The sequence below is a fragment of the Ictalurus furcatus genome, chromosome 3 (assembly GCF_023375685.1).
Source record: "Ictalurus furcatus strain D&B chromosome 3, Billie_1.0, whole genome shotgun sequence".
Classification (NCBI taxonomy): Eukaryota; Metazoa; Chordata; class Actinopteri; order Siluriformes; family Ictaluridae; genus Ictalurus; species Ictalurus furcatus.
In genome coordinates this window covers 32971733-32995226 of record NC_071257.1, presented here as the reverse complement: position 1 = coordinate 32995226, position 23494 = coordinate 32971733, and the positions used below count along the sequence as shown (strand labels likewise).

General features: G+C 39.8%; 1 protein-coding gene across 10 annotated transcripts in view; it reads right to left on the bottom strand.

The window, feature by feature from the left end:
* Window positions 1-7080, bottom strand: part of dclk2a (doublecortin-like kinase 2a) — a 77077-nt gene extending 69997 nt beyond the window's left edge. For all 10 annotated transcript variants that reach the window (XR_008385628.1, XM_053622096.1, XM_053622098.1 and 7 more), the window contains exon 1: window positions 6292-7080. Coding sequence is in view for 9 of the 10 variants with exons in the window: in XM_053622096.1 (XP_053478071.1) it covers window positions 6292-6706 (415 nt within the window). In the remaining variant the exon portion in view is untranslated. The remainder of the gene's footprint in view (window positions 1-6291) is intronic.
* Window positions 7081-23494: the final 16414 nt, after the last annotated feature.

Here is a 23494-nt window from a genome sequence, read left to right as displayed (position 1 = left end):
AGATATGTAATATTGGATTATTTTCCTCAATAAATACGTGACCAAGTATAATATTTTTGTCTCGTTTGTTTAATTGGGTTCTCTTTATCTACTTTTAGGACTTATGTGAAAATCTGATGATGAATCTGAATCTTTTACATCATATTTATGCAGACATATACAAAATTTTAAGCACCACTGTAAATTGGGTTGATGATGGGAAATCCAGCATGCTGGCTTTCGGACGCGGACCTGAAAGGCGACAGGAACATACATTTATGGCTAATTTTCTGGAATTTTCCAGTGTATCTTTCGAGAGAGAGCAGCAACCAAGAAAATCGAAACTAAAATACTAAAATCAGGTGCAAATACAAATGTAATGTAAGTTTTTGTTCAAATATAACATCATTTATAATTTAGTTGAACCATTCGAAATTATATTTCTGTAGACGTTACGTAGGCCGTCATTTTTACCATGTAATTTGGATTGATAGCCAAATGTTAGCATGCTGACAACAAGTAGCTTTGTTATTTGAGGAGGAAATATAGCTTGTAATAAATAAGACCTTTATTAAGCTCTTGCATAATCATATTAAATTTAACATAAGTTACCCAAATTTTTGGCTGCTACAAAACTATTATATTATTAAATAAATTGTACTTGTAACTGTAACGTTATCTTGGATTATCCGCTAGCATTGGAGTGAAGTTCATTCTAATCCTAGGTCTGATATTCATTACTTATATTTCAGAATATAATACAGGATATGATTTTGAGCAGTCATGTATTGTTGAGGAAGGCTATGTTTTGTAGAGAAAAAGCGAAACTGTACTAAGCTTCTTTTGTGCTAATAAGAAAGTAGCTTTTCATATGACTGGCGCATTGTACCCAGAAGATCTGGGTTGTCTACGGCCTGTCGAGGTGGTCGTTCATGCGTATGGGTTTAAAATGCAAAATCCTAACCCAATGTTACAGGTTAAAACAACCCTAACTAGGTTAGCCCATTTTGGACCCACCATTGGTTTTCCAAAATCGGCCCAGACTGGGTTATTGTTAACCCAACTAGTTTAAGAGTGTGGTCCAGAGTTGGGAAAATAATGCACAAAAATCTGAAGTATAAGTGTGATATACCTGTATTCACACTGCTGAGTCCGTCCTAATTTTAAAAAATTGGCTTTTTAAAAAAAAAAAAAAAAAAAAAACATTTCACAAATCTTATAATACCTAATACAGTAACATAATACAGTGTATTCAGCATTTTCCTGCATCTTCACAGGCTCAACCTTTAAACTTTAAATATACTTTCAACAAAACAGACTTAAGAGAAACACTTTAATAAACTTCCCTTTACTTTCACACTACCCGTTGTTCCCCAGATGAGGACGGGTTCCCTTCTGAGTCTGGTTCCTCTCAAGGTTTCTTCCTCATATCATCTCAGGGAGATTTTTCTCACCACCGTCGCCACCGGCTCGCTCAATAGGGATAAATTCACACACTTAAAATCTCTATCCTGTGTTTATATATTTCCGTAAAGCTTCTTCGAGACACAATGAGTGTTGTAAAAAGCGCTATACAAATAAAAACCGAACCGCATTGAATTCAAAAGCTTCACGTCAACTGAATCTAGTCCCAATTCCATTTCCACACAACAAGAGAACAGACTCCCAAGACACCAGGCTTTATTAAGCTGACGAATTAACAAAAGACTAATTTAGCCGCTCTGCTCCAGATGGGCTCACGATTACTGATGAGAAGAGTGACACAAATGAGCAGTTTAACACGTGAGGAAGGGGCGGGAATTGGTTACGGTCACACCGGGGGATTGCGATATACAAAGGCGGCCTTGACACGGGACTCAGGTGTGAAACTCCCACAGCGATTAGCGACCCTTCACCCTGTTTCACCGATCCAGTGTTCTCCCGGTGTCCAGCTGAGACTTTACATTTACTCGTCTTTAAACAACATCAGCTGGGACTCTTTGTCCGTTGTCATGATATACGATGGACGTATCCACGGACGATCTGCTGCTGTCTGTGCTTGAACACGGACTAACGTCTTTGGAAATGAAGTGATGTAATGATTGCGATAGGATCGAAATATTGATAACCTTCGATTTGTCCTTCTAACCTTCACTAGGTTTGTACAATTTAGCGTATAATTCCATAGTGATTAGTGGAAAAGAAGTTATTTACAGTATACTGTAACAATTAATAAGGAATAAAGCACAGGAGTTACGCTCACCACCCCGAAGTTGATTATTTTCATATGACAGCACATCTCGAAGTGTTTTATTCCCCTTATTACAATGTTTTATTCATTTAAGAATGACCCATCATGCTTTGTATGCGTTCATGTTTACATTTAATGTCGTGGAACGTCCACTTCCTGTTGTTGCTTAGATTATAGCAGCTGGGGGGGGGGGGGTGCTGTTGAGAAACCTCCACTCTTTCTCTTCAGAGGAATAAACTTAAAGGTACAGCTTCACCTCAAAACACTGACACGGTCTTTTTTCCATAAATGTTAAATAAACATTTCTTTTCAGAACGTTTCCCCCTTTTCTACTCAACAACAATGTTTCATTTAAAGCTTTAATGATATTACCGTCGATAATGTCTCCAAAGTCCCTATGAATGAGCACGAGTCCCAGCGAAAACGTATCAGAACGAGTGCATCGATATAAACCTGTGATGTGCCTTGCGGCCGGAACTACGTTCACATTACTCAACACATTCTGACCAATCCGAATCTATCTAGAGTTCAACAGCATGCCGGTATCATTTAAAATCTCATACTCTAATCACTATAATAAAACAGACTGTAGTTGTATATAGACAAAGTGGACATGGAGTGATAAGACTTGGAGTGGCTGAAATATCTATTAAGTCGAGTCGATGTTATGGTTAATCAGCAATATTTATGAGGTTTTATCATTTATATCTGTCTCCTACCTGTAATATTATGCAAAATGATGAAAATTACGGGGAACTTTATCCTAAGAATCAAAATATATAAAAGGTCTGTGTCCCGCAAAGGGTTCGTTTTACGTGCATTACTTTTGGGAATGATGATCAAAGAAGATTGCAGAGATCAGGGCCAAGTTTCCACAAAATCATCATATCACAAAGATCATCATTAAATGGTAGAGTGAGCATCACATTGAACACTATCTCTCTCCCAGGTAAGATGACGCTTTTGGGAAACTCAGCCTGGATTGTGACGTGTCATTTAGATAAATATATGACATGTGACTGAAGAAGCTTCATGCTGGAAAGCTGTATACAAGCTGAGACCAGGATCCCCCCACCCCCCACTTTTTAGATGCTATACTTTGGGTCTGTGGTTTTAGCTTAGCTTTAATCTCATCCCTTCTGCATTTAAACAGATTTGCCACACTTTCGAACACACCGACTCGCGATCACTAACATCACAGCACTCGTGGAGTCACTTTATGGAACTAACCCCTGGAGGCGAAACTTGATCTCGGCATGCCGTATGGATTTGGAAATCATGGTTCTGAAACGTTCTACTATAACAGCGTGCGTGTTAAAAACGCACCAGCACTTACAGCTGCTCCCTGGTCACGAATCAATTCTATTGACTCAGCTGTACATTAATAGAGTCAATATGAGTCAAGGGCTCCGCGTTCTAGTGTCATTTAGAGGCTTTCTGCCTGCTGTGCCATCTACAAAGTCAACAATTTATTTATTTTTTTTATCCCAACTGGGGAATATTCTCTATATGTATGTGTTAGATAGATTCTTTAAAATACTCTCTGTTCCTAACCCCTTGCCTTCGTTATTCCCTTGATTTATAGCTGTTTATTTAGATCATTTGTATGGTTGTATATGCCAGTTCACTATGTTGCCATTACTTTTATTGGTAAGTTTTCCTGTTGGTCCTTTAATATACCGCATTCACCTGGGGAAATAAAAGTGGGCTTCATTTTTTAAAATACAACTCATTAAAAATTCAAAAGTGGCCCTTAAGGCAAGATATTGCAGGTTTGTTGTTTTTTTTCCCCCCTTTATTTTAAACAAAAGCTATCATAAGCAGTATTTTCCAGGTGATTAGGACAACATTAACAATGACTTAGCCTCAAACTAAATGACAGTGAGAGGCCATCACACGACTTAGGGTACTGGTGAATTTTTAAGGTAACCCTCATAATAGGCGGTTGGAACTCTACAACATGCAGTCATCGGACATACAGACTAGCAGCTTGTTTTGAGTAGTTTTAGACGTACTTTTGCTCAGCTGTCTTCGATACAGTTCCCAAAACTGCTGTAGTGGTCCATCACCTGTCTATTATTTTTGTATGGGAAAGTCGCACGTGTTCCACAAATCCATCTCACAGAACCTGAAGGTCTGAAATGTAATAGGATATTTATACGTACATTCCTTCACTGTCACTTCACTTGTTGTCTGACCTGTCACAACTACAGCTCAAAAACCACACAACGGAAGTGAGTTTATAACTCATAAACATCCGGGCACTGGGAAAGGGAAACGCATTTTTCTTCTTTTCGGCTTTAGCGTTGGAAACAAGCTCACTGGGGTGCATTTCTGATGCAGGACATCATCCATACGGGCACGGTGGCTTAGTGGTTAGCACGTTTGCCTCACACCCCCGGGGTAGGGGGTTTTAATCCCAGCTCCGCCCTGTGTGCCTGGAGTTTACATGTTCTCTGGGGTTTCCTCCAGGTACTCCAGTTTCCTCCCCCGATCCAAAGACATGTGTTGTAGGCTGATTGGCATTTCCAAAATGTCACTAGTGTATGAATGGGTGTGTGATTGTGCCCTGAGTACACTGGGATAGGCTCCAGGCTCCCCCGTGACCCTGTGTAGAATAAACAGTATGGAAAATGGATAGGTGGATGGGCGTCATCTACGGCAACCAAATGCCCCCCCCCCCCCCCCCCCCCCGCCCAAATGTTTCTTTGCGTTTGTTTGTAGAAACGTATTCTATTTAATTCAAATGATCTGATTATAAACACGACCCTGGCAACCTATCATTAACTGTCTTCTCTGCTGCTCTTCCTAGAGCAGTGATCAACAACCCTGTTCCTGCAGATCTACCTTCCTGAAGACTTTAGCTCCAACCAAGATTGTGCCCATCTAATCATTTCCTTAAAAAGTTCTTGTTAGATTTTTGTTGGAGAAGAAACCTGCAGGAAGGTAGATCTCAAGGAAGAGGGTTGGTGACCACTGGTCTAACGCATACATGGGGCAGTGTCCTTCTAGCCCCAGTGGGCTTCTATTTGTCACTTGTTGCAGTTCCCATTTTTGACCACTAGCTGCAATAATAACTCTATGGAGCAAAATAAGACCTTCAGTATGTGCCCCACAATTCCGCAACATAGCAAATCATTTGTTCCACATCTGATATGTATATATATATATATAGTTAGGTTCTGCTCCACCTATCAATGTATGCTGGTCTGAGTTAGCACTCAAAAATAGACCAACAAAACTAGTTGGATTGTTTTCCTAACTAAAACAAATTTTAAAAAGCACCAGATTAAGAAACTGACATATGAACTTGGAATGATTAACAATTACAAAACTGTTTTGAACTCCCGCAGAAGTACCGCCCACTTCCTCCCATCTTTCATCTAGACTCAATGTTCCAGCTTGAAAGACATGTTAGCACAGCACCATTACTTTCTGTGAAATCAAATCAGTCAATGTATGCTCCATGTCGCTAACTATATAGTTAACATCAGTGACCTATATTTATTACAGATGCCGCCAAAACATTTTGGCTGACAGTGATCAAATATATTTTTATTTTGGAGAAAACCAAAACTTTATGCTTTATGGTTTTTCCATCTGTGTTCTGCAGTACACCGTACGGCATTATAATGGATAGTGACCATCGCTTTAAACCATGATTATACCGTGTGTTATCAAGCAATCGTCCAGAACACATTAGAGCCTCATGAAGCATTGCTAGTAAAGTTTATAAAATGCTTACAATAAATCATTACTAGTGTACAAAAAACATAAGCACAGGTATAATGCTTTATGATTATTTATTGAAAGTGTCACTCTCTGCTTCTTTAGCACTGAGTTAATGGATCTGGGTGACAGACTGCCTTTACTTTGTACAGCAGAGCATGCAACTTTAACCTGACTGCTAGTGCAAACCTAAAGAAGTGAAGATGTCTTCAGCACTGGGATACCTTTTGAATAAAGGGTAAAACCATTCAAACCATTCCTTTAATGTCTAATTAATGTGCATTTGAGTGAACTGGTGTGAAGGCAAACACACACACACAAACACACACACACACACACACACACACACTCACCCTCTACAAGCTCGTCCAGACTGGTGACCTTCCTCGCTCCGTCTATAGTATAAATGCAGCGCACTCCCTGCGGTAAGCTCGCGCCGTCCCACAGAGAGCGCGTGAGCTCCACGAGCAGCGCGTCCAGAGAGCGGAAGCGGTCTCCGGATACAGCGTACGCCAAGCCCTCGAAGTGGCGGTCTCCGTTGCGGTAGAAGCGCACTTTCCGCGCCTTCTTCTCGGCAGCGAGTGAGCGCAGGGTGCGCGCCCGGTAGAAGCTGCAGTGCGCGCTGTGCGCGGGACTCGCCACGGACCCGTACCCGTTCCCGTTTCCCCGGGACGCGCAACGAGATCCGGCTGCGCATCCGCGACCCGAACGTGGTGCCTTCTCCCTCTCCTCAAAGTGCTCCCACTCGATGCTTCTGCTTAAAGACATGATGCAGAGTGCTGGACGTGTGAACGAATGGGTTTACGCGTCGGCGGTGCGTAATGATGAAGCGGCCCGGTTTCGCGTCACCGAACCGCCTTATGAAGCTCATCAATCTCAGCAAGAATGCTTTTCTGCTGTCAGAAAGGACTCATCTGAACTTGGCTACAAGTTGCGCATCCGATTACTAAAATGCTCCTAAAAATCCAATAATACCCACAAATCCGTTTAAAAGAATCCAAAGTCAACTCCTAGGATTGGCACCCAATTCCCAAAGAGTTCACAAAAATGTTTAATAGATCTAGAAGATGAGAATCCCACTGAAAAAAAGGCATCCATTCAGTCGTGAAGCTGCTGATCAGGAATGGAAAACCTCCACATCAGATGTCCAAGCAGCCGCTCCGTTATTCCAACCTCATCCTGCTCACACACACACACACACACACACGCACGCACACGACGTACCCAGCACGAATACTGTACACTAAACACGCCCTCCCTGAATCTGGCCTCCCACGATTGGCCAGAGGAACGATGAGTCGTGACGAGTCAAATCTAAGAATCGGTTCTTTCGAACCAAGAGTTTTGATTCAGTGTTTTTGTTCATCACTCAGAGAAGCATGCTGAAGTCCACTCTGAAGGGATTCATCACTATGGTGTAGTCCGTCCGAAGTGTAGTACGTCCTCCACCTTTAGGACCGGTCTCTAACGTTTTAAACACTTCCTTGGCTGACTTCCGGTCATCATATCCATGGTTCTAGATGCCAGTGTTAAGCGGGTTGGTCACGCCACTGAAACTGGACGGTTATGTAAAGTAACGTGGGTGAAATTCACGTCCGTGAAAGGCGTGAGGGGAAGCGGACAAACGCATGTTGAATACAATAATGAAGCAGGGCCATTGTGTAGGCCACATTCCTGGTTTCTTAGTAGGACTTAGTGTCCAACCGCCGTTGACGGCTGGTCATGATTTTAAACAGGATGCTGATATCTAAAAATCTATCATTTGCTCAAGAGTGAAATTATGCTGCAATCCACTGTACTCGGAAACTCTGAAAATGGAAAATGGAAATTCCATTTTCCCACATGGAAAAGTACAATGGAATGTTCACTCAGCTGAGAATTCCCAATCCACTTTGACCCAATTCTCTGAAACACATGATGTCACAACAATATGGCGGCGCACAGTCGACAGTTCACCTGTTTTGTCAGTCCCTACAGGATTTTAACGCTTTTACAATCGCAGAAATTAACGAAACTCTGCAATATTCAGAGTAGCTTGTCATTTTTTTAAATGACCGGAGATCTTCTGTAGATCTGGGCCAATGTGATGTCATCAGAAGGCGCATTCCCGAATCCGAAGCCCTCATCGATTCACGTGCGTCGAACACGTGTACAGCTAAAAGGTCTCTTTTAGAAGTAAACATCACGGTGAAAGGCCGTGCAAAACTATTTTCATGGAATTTCGCCAAATCGCGTCCACAAAAAGCACAAAAAAAACTCAGCGACGTAAATTTTTGAGAAAAAAAAAGCCGCAGAAAAATCAAGCATTTTTGGCCGCAACAATCACAAAAAAACAAAAAAAACTAAAAACGCTTCGAAATCCTGTATGGACTATTTTATATGTCGTTTATCATCGTCGACTGTGTAGAAATAATTCATGTAGATCTTCTTTATATGGAGAATCTGTGCTTACTCCATCTATTTCTTATCCACTTGCACTGTAACTTTTCTAAATTTGCGCTCCACTGGATATCTTGAACCGTACTGTTATCACGTGCCTGGAATATACTGCACCATTTTCTTGGAGAACACTATTCTGCTCCACTGGATGCGTGTATATAGCTAGAATGATAATAAAGCTCTTGACTCTTCTCAGTCACTGCTGATGACGTGTTTAAGATCAAATCCAGGGGATGTAGTCACTCAGTGTAATCACGTGACATGACTGTCATGAGTCTACAGTCTGGGCTATGAAGAAGTTAGCCCCAGTCTTGCTTCTTCCTTCTTCATAATAGTCAGTGTACAGTCAGTGATTCCATATACATCAAAACTATTCACTTCTATACGTTTGTTCACAGCAAATAATCAGATAAAACCTTACACTGATGTCTTTTTATCTTTGAAAGACGGACGTTTTTAGCCGTTAGCTCATTTATACTAGCCGTCCCCTGCTAACAGCCTATTGTTACGGCCAATCAGAAATTTACGCTTGTGTAATAATAGTAGATTGTCTATTGTTTTTTAAAAGTAGGAGCTCTACAATGGAAAAAAAGAGAGAAATTTGTTTGTTCTTGCTAATCCATATATCTCTGATCATATCAGATGTCCTCTGGTACATGTAGTGTAGTCGTTTCTGTTGATGTAAAATAGTGTGTGAGCAGTGATGTTACACACTGATAATATGGAGGCTCTTTTATGAATCAAAATGCACACAGCTGGGATAGGGCTGAAGGGAAGGAAGTGTCCCAGCGAAGAGGAAATCCAGTACACAATCAGAAACACTCACTAATCCAGCCCAGACTGCAATCCCACCCTCTGTAAAGGGAAAAGGACAAAGAGACGTAAATCAAATGCTGGAAGAGCCTCTCGAGGCCGGCGCTTACGTTTGAATATTTTCTAATGCCGCTATTCTGCCTGTGATTTGTATATATATATTATTATTTAAAAAAATTTATATTACTATAATAATAATAATAATAATAATGATAACAATTATTATTATTATTATTATTATTATTATTAGTGTTAACTGTGAACATGGTTTAACTGCCATTGATGTGGTTTTTTGGAAGAGCCAATCACATTCCACTGTGCAAATGCAGTTTATGTAATCCCGGATTACCAGGGAAAGGGTTGAGGATGGATGGAGATTTGGGAGCCTATCTTTCTATCTATCATCTATCTATCTATCTATGTATCTATCTGTCTATCTATCTATCTGTCTGTCTATCTGTCTGTCTGTCTGACTGTCTGTTCATTTGACCATCCATCCATCTCTTCAGCCCGTCTGTCTATCTATCTATCTATCTGTCTATCTGTCTATTTGTCTGTCTGTTCATTTGACCATCCATCTATCTATCTATCTATCTATCTGTCTGTCTGTCTGTCTATCTGTCTGTTCATTTGATCATCCATCCATCCATCTCTCCAGCTGTCTGTCTGTCTGTATATCTATCTATCTATCTATCTATCTGTCTGTCTATCTGTCTGTTCATTTGACCATCCGTCCATCCATCTCTCCAGCTGTCTGTCTGTCTGTCTATCTATCTGTCTGTCTGTCTGTCTGTTCATTTGACCATCCATCCATCCATCTCTCCAGCTGTCTGTGTGTCTATCTGTCTATCTATCTATCTATCTGTCTGTCTGTCTGTTCATTTGACCATCCATCCATCCATCTCTCCAGCTGTCTATCTGTCTATCTATCTGTCTGTCTATGTGAATAGAAAATAATGATAATAAGTCTTTATTGGTCACATATACATTACAGCACAGTGAAATTCTTTTTTTGCATACCCCAGCATTAGGAAGTTGGGGTCAGAGCACAGGGGGCTCAAGGGCCCAACAGTGGCACCTTGGCAGCGCCGGGGCTTGAACCTGCGACCTTCTGCTCAGTAACCCACCACCCACATGAGATTGCAATCTTTAATTTTCTGAAACCTGTGGCCAGGAAAAGTGTACGATACGCCTAACACTACGTTTCCCATACGTTTCACCAAAAGAGACGGGGCGAGCCGTGTCAACTTAGTCTATACTTCACGACATAACTCATGCTTCAGAGACACGTATTTCACAAACTCCTAATATAAGGGGGATAAAGATGACAGCATGACATGCTTGTCGGATGGAATATTTCTCCGTGGGACTGTCCTGGTATTTGGTCATCTCCTTCGATCTCACACTAACCTACTTTAGCATTCTACACACTGTAGCAAGAGAACGCTTTCTTCCCATTCACAGGAAGTCTGAGGATTTGCTCAAGCTCAGTGTGTACGATTCAGCTCCATTTCTGCTTTTAAATCCGTTTTCAAGTAAACGTCTTTTTGTTTCTACTTCTGTGTAAATGTTTTGTCTTTTAGTTCTTACTTGTACATTCTGCATACTGGTATCTGTGAACAGAGGAGAGGCCAAGAAGGGGAAAGGTAAATACTGGTGAAAGAGGAAGTGGAAGAGGAAGTGGTCAGCAATGACGCTGAATATCAACAACAAAAAATGACTAAAGTACTTTAATGAACTTGGAAACACACCAATGAGTCATACACTTGAAGTGTGCAAATATAGAACTCTCGTTTTTATACTTGGTATAATAGAATTTTTTTATTTTGTATTTAGTATACTTAACCGTGTGTTAAATGAAAATATATACGTATTATAATTGCTCTACTAATGCACTTTCAGTGTATTATAAATCTATTAAAAACAGCTGTACAAGAAAGCTACAGTACACTCAGGCATTCTTGTAGTTTCTTTAAATACAAAAAAAAAATAGTATGCCCCATAGCATGTTATCACTGGGCCATTCAATACTCAAAAATTTAATAAAATATATATATAAAAATGTTTTATATACATATATATATATATATATATATATATATATATATATATATAGGTGTCCTCAAATGTATAGTAATAGTACTGTATGAAACTAAACTAAATGTGAACTAAAAACAGTAAGTACATTGTGTAAAAAAAAAAAAAAGAAAAAAAAGAAGCATAATCTAATCCAATTTTAGTGAAATCATTCTCGATTGATATATCTGAGCACATTTTATTGATGGAAATGGATTTTTAGACAGCATACTGTAGTGATCAAACTTCATGACTGATCCAAGTCTGCCATCTAGTGAACACAACATTGACGTCCACACTGAGAATGCATTCCCAGGATTCAGTCTGAGGATGGAGATCTGTCTACAGCATACCTGGCTGACCTTAACATGAATATTTTCTTCAAATATTGAATCTTTTAATTATATTGTGCACTGTAGAAGGTGAAATGCCCCAAATCCTACAGATGTGGCTTTGGGGAATGTTGTTCTTCAAGTGTTGGATTATTTGCTGATGCATCTGTTTGCAGATTGGTGAGCCTCGACCCGTCCTTGCTCTTCGAGAACTAGACATTTTTTGGAGGCTCCTTATATACTATGATTAGACGATTACCTTACCTGTTTCACATCACTATTAGTCCTAAATTGCCCGTGTCCCAACTTTTTTAGAACGTGTTGCATGCATCAATTTCGAAATAAATGTTTATGCTCAAAAAACTATGCAGTTGATTAGGTAAAACAACAAATAACTTTATTTTTATACGTTTTTTTGTCTTTATACATTTTTTTTGTTTGTTTGTTTGTTTGTTTAAATACAAATCAAAGTACATTTGCAAATCACTCCTCTTTCTTTTTATTAACATTTTCCTTACTGTCCCAACTTTTTCAGAATTGGGGTTGTAATTCATTGGACCTTCTAGACAGTCACCAGTCTGACTTTAGACAAAGATATAGTACTGAATCTGCCCTTCTGAAGGTGACAAACGGCATTCTCCTCTCTCGATGCTGGATCTTGTGCCGTTTTGTTGCTATTAGACCTAAGAGCAGCATTCGATACCATCGATCATAAACCTCTCTTAGAACCGTAACACGACTGGGTCGGCATCCGGGGTGTGGCTTTGCAATGGTTTGCTTCCTATTTGAGTGACAGGAGCTTTGTGGTACATTTAGAGAACTTTTCCTCTTCTTCAGCTTCTTTACACTATGGTGTTCCTCAGGGGTCTGTTCTCTCTCCTCAGCTGTTTGATCTCTATATGCTTCCTTTGAGCTCAATATTCCAGAAATATAATATCTTGTATCGTTGCTATGCCGATGATACTCAATTTCTATATTCCCATAAACTCAGATAGTACTGGCCGTGTTACTGGTTTGTTGGACTGCTTTGTGGAAGTTAAAATCTGGATGACGAGTAACTTTTTGCAGCTCCATGAATCCCAAACTGAAGTGTTACTATACTAGGCTCTCATAGCTCTGCTTCAGCTATTCGAGCTCGGTTAGGATCCCTATCATTTAATGGGCAATCTCATGTAGAGAACCTCGGCATCGTGTTCTACACCTCTTTATTATTTGAAAAGCAAACCAGTGCTGTGCTTAGGGAAAGCTTTTTCCATCTTAGGGTTATCACTAAATTGAAGTCCTTCTTGTCAAGGACGGACGTGAAGATTGTGATTCACGCCCTTATCACATCAAGGCTTGACTATTGCAACGCTCTTTATGTCAGTCTCCTGCAACCATCTCTTGGCCGGTTACAAGTGCAAAATGCTGCTGCCAGATTTTTAACAGGGACCAAAAAGAAGGAGCACATCACACCAGTTCTTGCCTCTCTTCACTTGGCCTTGGCTGGGCTTGCTTCCAAGATATCTGCAACCTCTTGTCTGCTTACTCACTACCGAGACATCTGAGATCTTCTAATCTTCTTCTGTTAGCTGTTCCTCGCTCTAAATGTAAATCTAAGGGAGATCGAGCGCAGTTGTGGCCCTTACCATGTGGAACAGTCTCCCGTTACATATTAGTTCGGCTCCTTCCTTGTCTAGTTTTAAATCAGCTCTAAAAATGCACTTCTATTTTTTTTTTTATCATTTAATAGTGCCGATTGTCCTGAATTTTAGCACTGATTGATGTTTATTAGATTTATCGTTTTATTTCTTGAACCTGTGCAGCACTTTGGAGCAACATGTGCTGGAATTAAATTTGCTCGATAAATAAATTGAATTGAATTGAATAACCAATCTACAAACTACTGTTCAAAATCTTGGATCAGTATAATCTATTTATTTTCATCATCGGGCCGTTTTTGATTATTCAAGATGGCAGGTTTCCACCCTTGGTGTTGGTGGTTTGGTGGCTGGTGTTCCAGGGTCTCATCTGAAAATTGATGGCATCATGTATTCTGCTAAAAGCCAGGATGTTTCAGCACAAATCCTGATTTCCTCTGCCAGAAGGTTACAGTGCACCTGGGTGAGCCTGCGAGCCTGCGTCTAAATTGGAAAGGATGTCCACGTGATTAAATATCCCATTTGTGACAAGACCTTTGGGTAGTGGTGGGCAGAGATTAAGACATTGAATTACCGATTGGAAGGTCATAAGTTCAAATCCCAGCACTGCCAAGCTGCCACTGCTGGGCCCTCGGGCACGGCCCTTAACCCTCAACTGCTCAGTTGTATAAATGAGATAAATGTAAGTTCTTCTTCATATTTGTCATAAAATATATAGGAGCATGAAATCTTTTGTATGAAGGATGATAAAATAAACAAACTCTACAAGTGTCTTCAACCGTGCAGTACGAGACACAGTGCTGTCATTCTGTCTGGGAGATATTAATCTATGGGGTACCAATAATTTTGAAAATGGCACAATTTAGGCAAACAAACAAACAAACAAATAAATAAATAAACCAACACTCTGCAGTGTTACCATGTTTCTAACCATGTTTTGATTTAGTGTATTCACATTGGTTCATTTTTATAAAAGGTGGCAATAATTCTGGCGTTGACGGAATAGAAGATAGATATAGTTGCATCTCTCCCTAGCCCCATTTGGCTCCTAAGTACTACAGAAGAAATAGATAGACTTATCTGAGATACGAGTGGATGGTGCCAGGTGATACCATCACTGAGTGATACTAACTCAGCAATCAGCAGACTTTTTTCACTTTGGGTTCTGCAGTGGAGGAACTTCCCCTCTTCATTCACTCTGTAGATATGCATGAAGATTGAGCTCTTCTGAGAAACACCCAGAGCACTTAGACGTACACTCAAAGAAAAATATTTTTTTTTCAAATTCTTTAGGAATTCAAAAATAAGGGCTCCTAAAAAGGTTCTCCTTCAAACAAGGACTCTATTGTATGGTTCAAAATAGAACACTTTAAGGGTTCCTCTTACAACCATAGAACAACCATAGAATCCTTAAGTGTGTGTTTCGCTGTCTGGGTGTGCTTCTATGTTCTCAAAGACTAGAAACTCAGCGGTATCTCTGGAGGAAGAAGAATGAAGAAAGAACACTCTGTCCACAGTCGAGCATGGTGGTGGCTCGGTGATGCTCTGGGGCTGTTTGCATCCTTTGGCACTGGAAACCTGCAGCGTGTGGAAGGCGAGATGGATTCATTGAAGTATCAGGAAATCCTCTGAGAAAACGTCATGCCGTCTGTGAGGAAGCTGAAGCTTGGGCGTCATTGGGACCTTCCAGCAGGACAGTGATCCCAAGCATAACTCAAATTCCACCAAGGCTTGGTTGCAGAAGAAGTCCTGCAAGATTCTACAGGGCCATCACAGTCACCTGACCAAAGAAAATCTCTGGTGGGATTTGAAGAAGGTGGTTGCAGCACACAAACCCAAGAATATTACTGAACTGGACGCCATTGCTCATGAGGAATGGGATAAGATTCCTCGCGAACGCTGCCAGAAGCTCTGCATATCATTTGCAGCAGGTATTAAGAGCAAAAGGGTGCTCAACTAAGTAGTAAAGACACTTGCCATGAAGGGGTTGAATAATTCTGAGACTGGAGAATCATTATAAGTTGCATTTTCAGTTGAATTTGGGGAAACCGCTTGAAACATTCGTTGTGTTGAACTATTTCAGTTGCTTTTGTTTGATTTGTTCATCACAAACAGCTGAAAGTCTGTCCATTTTGACAATAAACCTGATTTGCGCTGGGGGTTGAATCATTCTGATTGCAGCTGTATTTCTCTGAGTTTTTGTCCAGATGATCATAACTCATTGTAGACAGCTCTGTGCCCCATTCGCTGTCGTACGTACACAAATACCCACAATTCTACACTGTATGTCCACAAATACCCACAATGTGCACAAATGCCTGGATGGAATCCCAGTGTTACAAAGGCTACTCTCTAACCCATACACAGCAATGCATCAGTAAAGTTTCCTCCAACTCTAAATGGCTCAAAGTGTGTTTTTAATGTTCACATGACTATAATAAGCTCATTGGGTATTGTGTGTTGTGTAATTACAAGCTACAAAAAAAAAAAAGAAGGAGTAACTATAATGGAGGAAATAATTTCATTTCCAGAGTACTGGGGTAATTACAGCCTTTCCTAAAATAAAGGCGAAGTTAGGAAAGCTTTTCAACCTTTGGTTCCAGAGATTAATAAAAATGGTCTTGTGTATTTCTATCCTTTGCTACATGGAACGAACAAACACAGAGGCTGAGAGATTTCCTAATCCCCTAAAGTTTCAGTTTATTATCTTATTTATATTAAAGCATACCATTCAAGTTTTATTCAGTAACTGCAGTGAAACACATGGGAAAGGGATGTAGTTGTGAGAGTGGGGAAGTTTAAGAGGTTGAAATAGTTTACTTGCCACTTTGTCAAAAGACTTTTTAAACCCCATTAGTAACTTACTGAAAAAAAAAGCCTATTGACAAATGTAGAATTCTTTTAAGTAGACATTATTGACTATCCCACACTCCATATGGCTCTCCAGCTCACATCACAGCTGCTGATTATAGGAGTTAAGAGAGTAGGTTGCTCGGTTCACCACCAGTGTGTAAAGCCTGACTGAGTCTCAACTGACTGAGATGATGTTCCAAATGACTAATCACTGGTCAGCATTATCCCCAACACCTAACCATTGATCAGCATTGTATCCAACACCCAAACACTCATTATCATTACTCCCAATGATCACCATTGTTCATAATGACCAATCACTGATCACCATTACTCCCACTGACCAATCACTGATCACCATTGTTCATAATGACCAATCACTGATTACCATTACTTCCAATGACCAATCACTGATCACCATTGTTCATAATGACCAATCACTGATCACCATTACTCCCAATGACTAATCACCGATCAACATTGTTCATAATGACCATTCACTGAGCACCACTGTTCATAATGACCAATCACTGATCACCATTACTCCCAATGACCAATCACTGATCACCATTGCACCCAATCACCAATCACTGATCACCATTGTTCATAATGACCAATCACTGATCACCATTGCGCCCAATGATCAATCACTGATCACCATTGCTCCCAATGACCAATCACTGATCACCATTGCACCCAATCACCAATCACTGATCACCATTGTTCATAATGACCAATCACTGATCACCATTGCGCCCAATGATCAATCACTGATCACCATTGCTCCCAATGACCAATCATTGATCACCATTGCGCCCAATCACCAATCACTGATCACCATTGTTCATAATGACCAATCACCGATCACCATTGCTCCCAATGACCAATCACTGATCACCATTGCACCCAATCACCAATCATTGATCACCATTGTTCATAATGACCAATCACTGATCACCATTGCGCCCAATGATCAATCACTGATCACCATTGCTCCCAATGACCAATCACTGATCACCATTGTTCCCAATGACCAATTACTGATCACCATTGCTCAGAATGGCGAATCACTGATCATCATTGTTCCCAATGACCAATCACTGATCACCATTGCTCATAATGATCAATCACTGATAACAATCATTCCCACTGACTAATCACAATTGTTCCCACTGATCAATCACTGATCACCATTGTTCATAATGACCAATTACTGATCACCATTGTTCCCAATGACCAATCTCTGATCACGATTATTCCCAATGACCAATCACTGATAATAATTGTTCCCAATGACAAATTACTGATCACCATTGTTCCCAATGATCAATCACTGATAACAATTGTTCCCAAAGACTAATCACTGATCACCATTGTTCCCAATGACCAGCGTACATTAGGTTGTGGGGTCCTCAGACAATCTCCCTTGTTCACGTAACACGTTTTGATGTGCAAATGATTGTCACAATTCAATGACTATTGAAATTGTTCTATGACATCGCCTGGTGACTTCTAGTGATTTTTTGGGTATGCATTAGCTACTTTCCCCAAGAAAAGAAATAGTGGCAACACTGCTTGGGATAAAAAGGTTATTATCAGTACATTTATTTGTCATTTATAGAAGAAAAAAAAAACCCCTGCTGAGAGTCACCTGCTGTCTATCTCTCACTTTTACATACGCACACCTACATAGAGAAATGATGATGTATCTGGGCCTTGGCTGTGTCTAAGGATACATCAGCTGAATGGTGAAGGTTATTTTATTTTATTATTACAAATGATGGTTTTGGATTAATAGCATTCTGGACAACCATGCCAATAAATATCTGCCTATTTAAAGTGTCATGAGCCTTCCAAGGCTTTCATTACAGAGTCGTGCCCCCTTATATCAACAACCAAAAGCAATCCAAGGTGACACATCAGACAGCAGTTTAGCATGCCAGCCATCTCGTCGGCTGGCACTACTTCACCGCTCATCCCTGGAGAAATAAGAGTGCATGTGTGGGGGCTATGAAGCAAACACATACTTTATCAAGGAGAACGCGTTTGTATCGATCTCAAGGGGCCGTTATTGCAGGGCTGATTTCACGCCATCCACTCAGTGCTATTGCTAGTGGGGTGAGAGGAGCCTACAGGTTTAATTTAATTTATACCATAGCGTTCCTGAAGCCCCGATTCTGATTGGTCAGAAAACAGAATGTCTAACAGTAGTTCCAGCTGCAAATCACAGGTTTATATTAATACACTAGTTCTAATTTCTATAGTAACAAACTACACAGTGACTTGTATGGCAGAGGCTCCATAAACACATTAGAAAAGGTGTGTGATTATTGAAACAGTGAAATTTTTTTTGAAGGAGTCTTAACAGTCAGACATAAAGCTTTAAGTTTAAGTCTAGCTTCTATAACATAAGTGATAACAGGAACTACTAGTGATGGGAAGTTCGGATCATTTTACTGACTCGGATCTTTGAATCTCGTTCAGCAAAATGAACGAATCTTTTTTTTTTTTTTCGAATCTTCATTTCGTTCATTTCAGCAGAATATCATTCAAATGTTACATGTTAAATTCCCCAACACATCTAATACTCACGCAAACGTTGATCACATTTGGAATAAAAAATAAACTATAGGCTAATGCAACCAAGGCTGAATTATGAGTAACAGAAAGGATTTATTAATTGCTTAGCTGGGTCTTCAGGCTATGCAGTCTGTTAGTTCACCTCACGATCCGAGTCGTTCTTTTTGTCGTTTTGTCACGTCACATCGGTCACGTCTGTTCCGCAGAAACAGAAAAGATTAGTTCACCTCTCGAGTCTTTGGGTTCGAGTTATTCGTTCATCCCGTGACTGCCTATAGGATGAATGCAGTGGGGCTGTGACGTGATGAACGAACGACTCGAACCCGAAGACTCGAGACATGAACTGATCATTTCTGTTGGGGATGTAGCAGCGCATACGTGGTCAAAAACGAACGAATCACTCTCTGAGACAACTCGTTGTTCCCGAGTCATATTAAAGATTCGTTCAAGATGAACGAATCGTTCATGAACGACACATCACTAGGAACTACCTTATTCAGTGGGTGCTCCACGACATGAAATGTAACCATAAATAGTTTAAAAAAAAAAAATAAGTATGATATGATTGTAACATGCTGGTGAATGATTTCGGATGCAAGTGCATATACTCACTTTATTTGGATAAATCCAAAAACTGTTACAAACTGGATCTACACAAGGATCTGTTCAATGTATTTACCCCTAATAGTGAAAATAGTACTTTATTCTTTGCTGTATAACGATGTACAGCACACTGGTTGAGAGTACAGAGCCACAGATGTGTCGTACACGCCGTCGTCGTCTTTGCATCGCTACGATGTGACTCAAGTTCATCGACAGCTAGTTTCACGGCGCATATCAAGTGCCTGCTGCGTGCTGGCATTGTCTGGTCAGTGCATCGCATCGCTGCTTTAAAACTTCACAGACCATGTGTCATCTGTGACAGGAAGTCGGTAAGTTGGCGTGTCTCATTACCATGTGAGCTACAAGTTGCCCTGCTTAAGAAGTGAGAATAGATTGTGGGCATCATATTAAACATATTAATCTGCTTGTCCACTCTGGAGATGAGTACAGAAGTTCCCATACCCTTCTGCAATGAAAAATGAAAACGTATTAAAAATTCATTTTAACCACCAAGACGTTTAGAACAGAGACACACAGATGTTCCCTAATGTAAAATAACTTGGAGAACTCCTTCAACATAGCTCTCCAGAAAATGCTTACAGTGGAACTGGTTAAGAAAAAGCTAACACCTAAAACTATCCAAAGAACCAAAAACACACATCTTAAAAGAATGATTGGGTCTCGAGTTGATACTGGAGGTCTTAGAATGCTTAATGTGGCCAATTTAGTATTAGTGCAACCAAAGACGGCCATCAAAGTACTAGCAGTGTCTGAGGTTTTTGATTAAGATTTTAAAAAGTGTGAGCGGTGCTATGAGACATATGAAATTTATTTAAAAGGTCGATTAAAAGCCAGGTCATTTAAAATCCTCCAATAGGAGGACAGTATAAGGTGACATGAAACTCATGGGACAGCTGCAAATACGCCAATGTCAATGGCGGAGCATAAATGAAACATGCTAACGTACACAAAAATTAGCCCAAGCTCGCTTTGAAGCCCAGATCACGCTAATTGACGATATACGTAGAAGGTGGTAATTTTCTTCAATCACAGGCCTATCATTAGAAGATCTTCATCATATAATCTGAAATGGAGAGCATGTTATTGTACAGTCTGTCATAGAATTCAGACAAGATTATATTTTTCATTTTAGATTTTAGAATAAATAAATAAATAAATAAATCTCATACAGTGTTGACAAGTAATCATTAAAAAAAAAAAAAAAATCACTGTAATCACAGTGTAAAAACGTTTGGAGATTTAATGTTTGTAGATCAGTTGTAAAATTGTGGTTTAGCAAACAATGCATTTAATTAAGAGAGTCTCAATGGCCTTTAATTAAGCACCATTATAGATCCATTAGGTTTTTGTAAGTTTAATACAGTGCTGTGAAAAAGTATTGGACCCCATCCTGGTTTCTTCTGTTTTTGTGCGTATCTCGTACTAAATTGTCTCAGAAATGAAAACAAAATCTAAGATAACACAAAGGCAACCTGAGTAAACACAAAATACAGTATTTAAATGATAATGTTATTTATTGAAGCAAAAACGTTATCCAATACCAACTGGGCCTGTGTGAAAATGTATTTGCCCTTGTAGTTATTAATTCCTCAAATCTTTGAAACTGCATTGATAATGGGGTTCAGTTGGACTAGACACAACCTGATTACTGCAAACCCTGTTCAATCAAATCAACACTTAAATAGAACTTTTTCAGCAGCGTGAAGTTGGTTAAAAGGTCTTACAGAGTAACACACTATTCCAAAAGTGAAAGAAATTCCAGAAATGATGAGGAAGAAGGTGATTGAAATACATCATTCTGGGAAAGGTTACAAAGCTACTATTTCAGAGGCTCTGGGACTCTAAAGAACCACAGTGAGAGCCGTTATCTCCAAATGGACAAACTTGGCACAGTAGTGAACCTTCCCAGAAGTGTCCGACCTTCCAAAATTCCTCCAGCAACTACTCATCCAGCAAGCCACAAAAGAGCCAAGGACAATATCAAAGGACCTACAGGCCTCTCTTGCATCAATAAAGGCCACTGTTCATGACTCCACTATCAGAAAGACACTGGGTAAAAATGACATCCATGGAAGAGTGGCAAGGAGAAAACCACTGCTAACCCAGAAGAACATTAAGGCTTATATGAATTTAGCCAAAACACAACCTTGATGATCCTCAAACCTTTTGGGAGAATGTTCTGTGGACTGATGAGTCGAAAGTGAAACTGTTTGGGAGACAGAAGTCCCGTTACATCTGGTGTAAACCAAACACTGAATTCCACAAAAATGACATCATACCGACAGTCAAGCATGGTGGTGGAAGTGTGATGGTGCGGGGATGCTTTGCTGCTTCAGGGCCTGGGCAACGTGCAATAACTGAGGGAAACATGAATTCTGTTCTCTACCTGAAAATCCTAAAGGAGAATGTCCGGTCTTCAGTCCGTAAGTTGAAACTCAAGCACAACTGGATTATGCAGCAAGACAATGTACCAAAGCATATGAGTAAATCCTAGTCCTAGAACTAAGCGAAAGACTTATCTAAAGTTAATGGAATGCATTTATTGATGCTAAACATTGCTCAACCAGATTTTAAATGTAAGGGGGCAATTAGTTTTTCACATGGGTGTTAGGTGTTGGATAACTTTTTTTGCTTCAGTAAAAACGAAATAAATTAAAACTGTATTGTGTGTTACTCCGAACACCTTTGGTTTGTGTTGTATTTTGTTTGAAGATCTAAAACTATTTAGTATGACATATACACAAAAACAGAAGAAATCAGGATGGGAGCAAATACTTTTTCACAGCACTGTAAATATGAAATGCCGATATATAAAGATTAATGTCTTTTGTAAAACCCTTTTTTGAACATGATTCCTTATTTAACTGCCCTTTTTTTTAAATGTAAAAAGCATTAATAATGTAATAAAACATTATAAAACAAAAGGAACTCCTTGCGTTTAAAAACTTTCGACCAATAACACACAGTCAGGACCAGATTTGGGGCTGACATTGCGATGGAGGTGTTTGGTGACTGCGCTCTCTGTGTCACATGGTCCAAGCAATGGTCGCTGTGGTTGCCAGGATACCGCCTCCTCCTCCTCCTTCTCCTCCACCTCCTCATGTGACTTCCAACCTTTCCAGAGGTGGCAGTGTGGATCCATCAAGGTTAAAGTGATAGTACAGAGACAAGAACCATCCAAACGAACACAAAGAATCACAATCTGATGAAGACAGTGCCGACAAAACTTTGTTTTAAATTTAATTTGGGAAGGTTAGGATTGACTCATGGTGAAGATATTAATTAATGGCATGCAAATGAAAATCTGTGTCAGTGTCATCCTCGCTCATTTCTCTTGTGTGGCTTTCTTGCCATCCATCTGTTGCTCATTTCCTTTTATTCTGGTCCAATCCAGTTCGTGTTGCCCACAGTGTGTGTGTGTGTGTGTGTGTGTGTGTGTGTGTGATATGGTTTGGAGTAATACACAACCCAGCCACAGAGCTTCAGACAAAACTGAAGAAAACATAACAATAGATGAATGATATGAGGGAGTATTGGTGTGTACAAATACTTTAGACAGACATTACATAACAGCAATTTTCACATTTGTCAGTCTGTGCACAACAAACCAACGACAAACCAACAAATCCTATTTTAAAGGTGAGTCATGTGATTTATTAGTTGCAGCACATGGAGTATTTTGAGCTGTTTGTCTTGAAAATTCTTAGAAAAAGACGCCTCATGAACCCTGTGACATCAGTCACACATTCGTAGATTGAATCCTGACTAAATGGGCTATATATGGGAAATGTGATTTGATACCAAAAAAAAAAAAAAAACATACAAAGATATAAAAGGGTTTTTATTCCGAAAAAGGAATATGAATAGCATGTAGCAGGGACAAGTTAGCTTGATAAGTTAGTGTGTGTCTGTGGTGCAACCCCTGGTAAAAATGATGGAATCACCACAATTAGAGGACTCACCGAGTTTGTAGCAAATAAAAAAAAAAATCACAGATATGACACAAAACAATGTTTGTTTAATAGCTGAACAATCTGGTTTCATGAAACATACCTCAAAGAAATTAAATTGATTTAAATAATGGCATTTTGTTTTCCAGATCAGGTAGAGGAAAAGAATATGGAATCACTCAATGTTGAGGAAATAATTATGGAATCAACAACAACAAAAATCAGTACTCTGTTGCTCCTCCTCGGGGT